The sequence below is a fragment of the Salvelinus namaycush genome, unplaced genomic scaffold (genome assembly GCF_016432855.1).
Source record: "Salvelinus namaycush isolate Seneca unplaced genomic scaffold, SaNama_1.0 Scaffold247, whole genome shotgun sequence".
Taxonomy (NCBI): domain Eukaryota; kingdom Metazoa; phylum Chordata; class Actinopteri; order Salmoniformes; family Salmonidae; genus Salvelinus; species Salvelinus namaycush.
The window spans coordinates 156,475-164,870 of record NW_024059308.1 but is presented as its reverse complement, the minus strand read 5'-3'; the positions used below and the strand labels follow the sequence as shown (position 1 = coordinate 164,870).

At 43.8% G+C, this 8,396-nt stretch overlaps 1 protein-coding gene across 1 annotated transcript; it reads left to right on the top strand.

The window, feature by feature from the left end:
• Positions 1 to 3,525: 3,525 nt before the first annotated feature.
• Positions 3,526 to 8,092, top strand: morn4 (MORN repeat containing 4). The gene is made up of 4 exons (XM_038984528.1): positions 3,526 to 3,591; positions 6,724 to 6,839; positions 6,913 to 7,022; positions 7,153 to 8,092. Exons 1-4 carry the CDS (start codon positions 3,526 to 3,528, stop codon positions 7,299 to 7,301), a joined length of 441 nt encoding a protein of 146 aa, XP_038840456.1. The 3' UTR covers positions 7,302 to 8,092.
• Positions 8,093 to 8,396: the final 304 nt, after the last annotated feature.

The window sequence follows — 8,396 nt, the reverse complement described above, 5'->3', positions numbered from 1 at the left end:
GCGGGCCTTGTGAATGTTGACCTGTTTAAAGGTCTTACTCACATCGGCTGTGGAGAGCGTGATCACACAGTCTTCCGTAACAGCTGGTGCTCTCATGCATGTTTCAGTGTTATTTGCCTCGAAGCGAGCATAGAAGTAGTTTAGCTCATCTAGTAGGCTCGTGTCACTGGGCAGCTCTCGGCTGTGGGGAGAGAGGGCTCTCCCTTTGTAGTCTGTAATGGTTTGCAAGCCCTGCCACATCCAACGAGCGTCAGAGCCGGTGTAGTATGAATGATCTTAGTCCTGTGTTGACGCTTTGCCTGTTTGATGGTTCGTCAGAGGGCATAGTGGGATTTCTTGTAGTCTTCCGGGTTAGAGTCCAGCTCCTTGAAAGCTCTAAACTAGCTCAGTGCAGATGTTGCCTGTAATCCATGGCTTCTGGTTGGGGTATGTACGTACGGTCACTGTGGGGACGACGTCATCGATGCACTTATTGATGAAGCCAATGACTGATGGGGTGTACTCCTCAATGCCATCGGAGGAATCCTGTTCTGTTATAATCTCCACCCGGCACAGCCAGAAGAGGACTGGCCACCCCTCATAGCCTGGTTCCTCTCTAGGTTTCTTCCTAGGTTTTGGCCTTTCTAGGGAGTTTTTCCTAGCCACCGTGCTTCTACATCTGCATTGCTTGCTGTTTGGGGTTTTAGGCTGGGTTTCTGTACAGCACTTCGAGATATTAGCTGATGTACGAAGGGCTATATAAAATAAACTTGATTTGATTTGATTTGATTCGATTTGATTCTGTAACATATTCCAGTTTGTGCTTTCAAAACAGTCCTATAGTTTAGCATCTGCTTCATCTGACCACTTTTTTATTGACCGAGTCACTGGTGCTTCCTTCCTTAATTTTTGCTTGTAAGCAGGAATCAGGAGGATAGAATTATGGTCAGATTTTCCAAATGGAGGGCGAGGGAGAGCTTTGTATGCATCTCTGTGTGTGGAGTAAAGGTGGTCCAGAGTTTTTTCCCCTTTGGTTGCACATGCTGATATAAATTTGGTAAAACGGATTTAAGTTTCCCTGCATTAAAGTCCCTGGCCACTAGGAGCGCTGCCTCTTGCACGTTTGTACGTTTGCTAGCAGAATAGAAGGTGGGGTTTATTCGAATGCCTATGAATTCTCAGAAGGCAGCCCGCCCTCTGGCCCCATTTTCTCCACCTCCTCATCACGCAAATCACAGGGATCTGGGCCTGTCCCCGAGAAAGCAGTATATCATTCGCGTCAGGCTCGTCAGACTCGTTAAATGAAAAATAGGATTCTGGCTGTTACGGCTGTCGTCGGAATGAGACCAAGCGTGGTAGGTGAGCATGAGCGTCGTAGGCGTACATTTTCTTTAATATAAATGTTCCATCAAAAACAATAAACAACTCAACGAACGTAAAGCTAGGAGTGCAAACACATGCAACAAACAAGACAAGATCCCACAACAGAAGGTGGGAAAAAGGGCTGCCTAGGTATGATCCCCAATCAGAGACAACGATAGACAGCTGCCTCTGATTGGGAACCATACTCGGCCAACAAAGAAATATAAACATAGATTTCCCACCCTAGTCACACCCTGACCTACCAAATAGAGAATTTAAAGGATCTCTAAGGTCAGGGCGTGACACCGGCAGTCCATGGTGAGTAATCGCAGTCCTGATGTCCAGAAGTTATTTTTGGTCATAAGAGACGGTAGCGGCAACATTATGTACAAAATAATTTAAAAAACAAGTTGCAAACAACGCAAATAAACAAACAAAAAAACAATCGGTTTGGGACGCGTAAAACGGCAGCCTTCTACTCCGGAACACCTGTTAATTGAAATGCATTCCAGGTGACTACCTTATGCTTGGTTGAGAGATTGCCAAGAGTGTGCAAAGCTGTCATCAAGGCTAAGGGTGCCTATTTGAAAAATCTCAAATATATATAGATTTTGATTTGTTTAACACCTTTTTGGTTACTATATGGTTCCATATGTGTTATTTCATAGTTTTGATGTCTTCACTATTATTCTACAATGTAGAAAATAGTAAAAATAAAGAAAAACCCTTGAATGAGTGGGTGTTCTTAAACTTTTGACCTGTAGTGTATATTTTTTTTATGGGGAGGGGGTGAACCCGCGCCACCCTGCCGACCCCTCGCGCCCCCCCGCTGACACCCCCCCCCCCCCCCCCCCCCCCCCCCCTCTCTGCCCCCCACCTCAGGGGGCGTGCCCCAGAGTCTGGGAACCACTGCTGTATCACATCAAACCAATCAGAACAGGGTTTCAAATGAGCGGCAGCCTAAATCCTGCAATGAAACAGCACGGCTATGTGAGCGCGTAGTGATGCCATACGGTCCGCGTCAGGAACACTGAAGCTTATAGCGGCAGGCTTATAATGTCCACTAGTCGATATGTGCTTCTGCTCTCTAATCGTCAAATCAACTCGCTAATGTCGTAAAGGTGGATTCCAATGCTCCAGAGACAGAGAAGGTCGCGCACAGGTAAGCCGTTTGGTTATTTGATTGTAGGCTATGTACACTGTCATTAGAATGCAGTTCAGGATTTGTCCAAATTAGCTCAGTTACTGTAGCTACAGTAGCTACAGTAGCTACTGTAATATACAGACATGATAGACGATACGCCGGCGAAATAATAATAATAATGTTGACAACATGTATGAAGGCAGACGTGTGATCACCTAGGATTACTCAGTAATCCTAGGTGTTTTACAGGTGAGAATATAGCTGCATTGGGAGAGCGGTGTCACTGTAGACTAATTTACATATAGACGAGCCTTTGAATAATTTATTACTCATCCAGTGTCAACGGGTTCATACTTGAATTACATCATTGGCAGCATTTGTCTCACGTGCCAATGGCAATGTGGCAGTGAATAGCCTACCTTATCAAGTTCTCTGACTGATTAGGTTATATTCCTGCTGCAAATTGATTAAGAAATTATTGAAAATTAAGGGAAGCTTTGCCAATCCTCTTTCTCACACATATTCCCCTTTTCCTTTGTCTGTGTGTGTAAAAACCATCCAGAGTCCAGTAGAGGCCCATGCTTTAGATTCTTGTGATGCAATGTCAATAGGCTAGCTAGCCCACCTCAAGTGTGCACACGTCACTTGATAGTACAGTCTCTGGAAAGCTATTGATCTTTTGTCTTTCCTGCTGTGCCTCTGGAGTTCAGCACCTGTCCTCTGCCCCCACGCCTACCTCGTCCCTTCTCTCTCTCTCCCCATCCTTGTCTTCTGCCCATCCTCTCCTCTCCCTCGACCTCAGCCTATCCGTTTGTCTCACATCTCTCCATTCGTCTTTCCCCAGCCTCCTTTGCCCATCCTTCAATCTCTCCCCATCCCTTAATCTCACTGTCCCTCCCTCCCCTCCTCTCACCATCCCTCTCCCCAGCCCTCTCTCCCCTTGACTTTAACATACTGTACCTCTGAGATCACACTAATGTCAGGGTTACGTTAAGACTGCGTGTGTGTGTGTGTGTGTGTGTGTGCAGAGCGGAGGAGCCATGACACTGACGAGAGGGTCGTTCACCTACACCACGGGGGAGGAGTACCACGGGGAGTGGAAAGAAGGCAAGACATCTCCTCTATTAACCTTCTTTATCAAGTTCACTTCATTTGACATCGTTATACTGTACAGTAGGCACATATAGTGGCTGATCAATATGGTGCCAACGCATCAGTGCATCATGCTTTATACTGGTATGTAGGCCTTCATGTATATATGAGAGTCTGGTGATTCTCTAATCCTCATTGTGTTCTAATATTACGACGAAGCCTTCACACTGAAGTCCAGAGGTTACTCAATTCATTGGCTCAATAATCTGAGCGTAATATCTTCAGGGGGTAGCATCAGCCAGATAATTCATCCACAGAGCTGTCGGATATAACATCCTTACAGCCTCATTACCAGCAGCTAGCCTATCTAGGCAGTCCCCTGGAGTCTCTGACTCCATAAGATGTTACCTAACAGTCTCCCGTGGCTCTGTTTCTCTGTGTCTTAACTAACAGTCTCCCGTGGCTCTGTTTCTCTGTGTTTTAACTAACAGTCTCCCGTGTCTGTTTCTCAATGTGTCTTAACTGTACATATTTATTTAGTTAGTCAGTAGTTGGTGCTGTCAGTAATTAGGGGTAATCTGGGCAGGATATATACCAGTGAGAGGATGGGGGTTGGGGGAATACTGTGAACTTAACAACCCTTTGTCGTCCTCCTGTCCTTTGTTCTTTCTGTAAGGCACCAGACTAGGTTTTTAAACATAGAAACATATGTGACAAACATGTCTCCCCATTTCTAAAAGTGTTTGATCTTATTATTCTGACAACACACACAGTCGTTGTCTATTAAGCCAAATCCTAACTAACCTTTAACCCATGACGTCAACGCTGACCTCACGTAGCTTTTTTTTAAACCTTTATTTAACTAGTCAGTTAAGAACAAATTCTTATTTTCAATGACGGCCTAGGAACAGTGGGTTAACTGCCTTGTTCAGGGGCAGAACGACAGATTTTTACCATGTCAGCTTGGGGATTCAATCTTGCAACCTTCCGGTTACTAGTCCAGCACTCTAACCACTAGGTTACCTGCCGCCCCATCAGGAATAGACCTTGGACTGCTTTTGGAAACACACTAGAAAGCTCAGACTCAACCCCTGTTGAGGAGACTAAGTTCAAGCAGCAGAACAGCCAAACACATCTGCCAGGAGGAACTATAATATTCATGAGAATATTTCAAAACTTGAGATCGTTAAAACATACTCTTTGTTTAAAATGTCAGCTCCCTCAAACACAGCCATGTTATGAACAGTTCCCACGGTTTTAATGAGCATAGAAGTCCAATCAAAGGTCAAAGAAGGTCAAGAGAGCAGGATTGCAGTTTATATACCGTAACGTTTACTGTAAAATGTAGAATAAATATCCTAAACTTTCTTGTATCCGACCTGTTGATGATTGGCTAAGTACACATACTTAGGGTTATATGCCTAGTAAAATAAAAAAAATATGGAGAGAACAGCCACATACATATTGTATTGGATCATACAGGCAGCAGACACACATGCATTCTTGTGTGTGTGTGTGTGTGTGTGTGTGTGTGTGTGTGTGTGTGTGTGTGTGTGTGTGTGTGTGTGTGTGTGTGTGTGTGTGTGTGTGTGTGTGTGTGTGTGTGTGTGTGTGTGTGTGTGTGTGTGTGTGTGTGTGTGTGTGGTGTAGCTCATTCACAGACAGATTCTGAAGTAGGAATCCCTGTTAGAAACTTGCTGGATTAGACCACTTTAAGGAGGCAAAAGGCAGATGGTATCCTAATATACTAAACCTGCTGGATTAGACCACTTTAAGGAGGCAATGGGCAGATGGTATCCTAATATACTCAACCTGCTGGATTAGATCACTTTAAGGAGACTGTAGGCAGATGGTATCCTAATATACTCAACCTGCTGGATTAGATCACTTTAAGGAGGCAATAGGCAGATGGTATCCTAATATACTCAACCTGCTGGATTAGACCACTTTAAGGAGGCTGTAGGCAGATGGTATCCTAATATACTCAACCTGCTGGATTAGACCACTAAGGATTCAATAGGCAGATGGTATCCTAATATACTCAACCTGCTGGATTAGATCACTTTAAGGAGGCAATAGGCAGATGGTATCCTAATATACTCAACCTGCTGGATTAGATCACTTTAAGGAGACTGTATGCATATGGTATCCTAATATACTCAACCTGCTGGATTAGATCACTTTAAGGATTCAATAGGCAGATGGTATCCTAATATACTCAACCTGCTGGATTAGATCACTTTAAGGAGACTGTATGCATATGGTATCCTAATATACTCAACCTGCTGGATTAGATCACTTTAAGGAGGCTGTAGGCAGATGGTATCCTAATATACTCAACCTGCTGGATTAGACCACTTTAAGGAGACAGTAGGCAGATGGTATCCTAATATACTAAACCTGCTGGATTAGACCACTTTAAGGAGACTGTAACGGCAGATTTCCTCCTCTTCGTCTGAAGAGGAGGTGTAGGGATCGGACCAAGACGCAGAGTGGAAAGTGTCCATATTTTATTAAGAAAATAAACTGAACACTACTCGAAACAAAATAACAAAGAGAATCTAACCGAAACCAGTCCCGTGTGGCATGAACACTGACACGAAATACAAACACCCACAAACACACACGTGAACCCCGGCTGCCTAAATATGATTCTCAATCAGGGACAACGATTGACAGCTGCCTCTGATTGAGAATCATACCAGGCCGAACGCAGAAAACCCCAACATAGAAAACAACACATAGACAACCCACCCAACTCACGCCCTGACCATACTAAATAAATACAAAACAAGAGAAAACAGGTCAGGAACGTGACACAGATGGTATCCTAATATACTCAACCTGCTGGATTAGATCACTTTAAGGAGGCAATAGGCAGATGGTATCCTAATATACTCAACCTCTAGTTGATAGAGGGAAGGAAGATTAGTTCAAAATGGTGTGTATTCAGGACTCGTGCCAAGAAGCACAGATTATTAAACGATCGTAGCCTATTACAAGAGCATTGGGCCATGCAGTAGGTTTCATTTTTTGATGATAAGGAAGGAAGAAATGCTGCATTTCTAAATGAATGTAACAGCTCAGATTGTTGTATTTTTTGTTTCTGTGTTTAATAACTTAAATGTTGTTTCCTGTGCCCCCCCGGTCGGAGACATGGAATGGGCCAGCTGAAGTTCTCAGATGGAACGTGCTACGCGGGACAGTTTGAGAATGGACTGTTCCAAGGCTCGGGGGTGCTCCTCTTCCCAGACGGATCCAGGTGTGTGTCTGTGTGTCTGTGTGCGTGCGTGTACATCTTCTTTATTTCATGATTTGTTCTTCTTCATCCCGAGGTATGAGGGTCAGTTTACCCAGGGGAAGTTCCAGGGAGCCGGGGTCTTCAGTCGCTTTGATGGGATGAAGTTTGAAGGAGAGTTCAAGAGTGGTCGTGTGGAGGGATATGGTACGTTCATCAAACCACAAGGCTCTAATAGGAGAAACAGTTGCAAAACAAACAACACCGACCCAATCTTGCTGTTCTTATTTTTTGTGTTTCAATCAGCAGCTCATCCTCCATCTTGTCTGTTGTCCAGGGTTACTGACGTTTCCAGATGGGAACCATGGTGTGCCGCGTAACGAGGGCCTGTTTGAGAACCACAAGCTGCAGAAGAGGGAGAAGTGCCAAGGGGTGGTACTGCAGGCACAGGGAGCCGCCTCCACCGCCCGCAGTCTGGCTCTATGACCCTGCAGACACCCGAGACCCCACCAGGACACTATGAGGAGTGGCTAGCTGTTCAGCAACTGGACTCATCTTAGATCCAAAATGGTGGAACAATGGGTCTCAACCATGGCCAGGGTACAACGTCCTCATACAGGCACTCGGGGATGGACAACAGGGTTATGCACCAGGGTTGTGGTCAATTGTTATTGAGTTGCGAATTGGTCTTTAAATTCTTGAATTTGAATTAGCCACACCCCACAGAAAGAAGATTGAATTTGAATTAAAGGAAGTATCATTTAATTCAATGTATTTTATTTAAATTCAATTGTCTAATTTTTCTACACATCACTTGGCCTATGCACAATGTACAGTTACTAATACTATGTATAACATACTGTAGGTTAAACCTAACATTACCTCTGAGTTATAAACAAGTTAATATTTTAAATGCGGTTTTCTTTGTAGTAATAAGTTGCATATGCTTTTGGTCAATTATATGTCAAAGGATTGAAACTTTCATGTCTAAGTTACATTTCTTTGAATTGGTTTGAATTAAATGTCTACTTCCTTCAATTCAAAGTCTGCTTCCCGTGGGGTGTGGGCAATTGAAATAGAATTTGGCATTTCATGGGTTGAATTAAATTCAGAATTGACCCCAACCCTGTCATGCTCTCGCTGTCTCTGTCTCTCTCTCTGCCCTGCCTTTCTGTGTCCTCCTGCTACACCAGTGCTGTTCTGCCTTCAAATTTTATTTGTCACATGCGCCGACTACAAAAAGTGTAGACCTTACCGTGAAATGCTTACTTACAAGCCCTTAACTAACAATGCAGTTCAATAAATAGTTAAGAAAATATTTACTAAATAAACTAAAGTAACACAAGAAAATGTCATAACAAGGCTATATACAAGTGGTGCCGGTACCGATTCAATGTGCGACGGTACAGGTTAGTCGAGGTAATTTGTACAAGTAGGTAAGGGTCAACTGACTCTGCATAGATAATAAACAGTGAGTAGCAGTAGGTAAGGGTCAACTGACTCTGCATAGATAATAAACAGTGAGTAGCAGTAGGTAAGGGTCAACTGACTCTGCATAGATAATAAACAGTGAGTAGCAGT

Excerpts from the sequence above, each read along its gene's own strand:
- morn4 (XM_038984528.1), top strand. The coding sequence starts at position 3,526 with ATGACACTGACGAGAGGGTCGTTCACCTACACCACGGGGGAGGAGTAC. Across the intron at positions 6,840-6,912 it reads CTCTTCCCAGACGGATCCAG|GTATGAGGGTCAGTTTACCC; the intron begins GTGTGTGTCTGT and ends CTTCATCCCGAG. Across the intron at positions 7,023-7,152 it reads TGGTCGTGTGGAGGGATATG|GGTTACTGACGTTTCCAGAT; the intron begins GTACGTTCATCA and ends TCTGTTGTCCAG.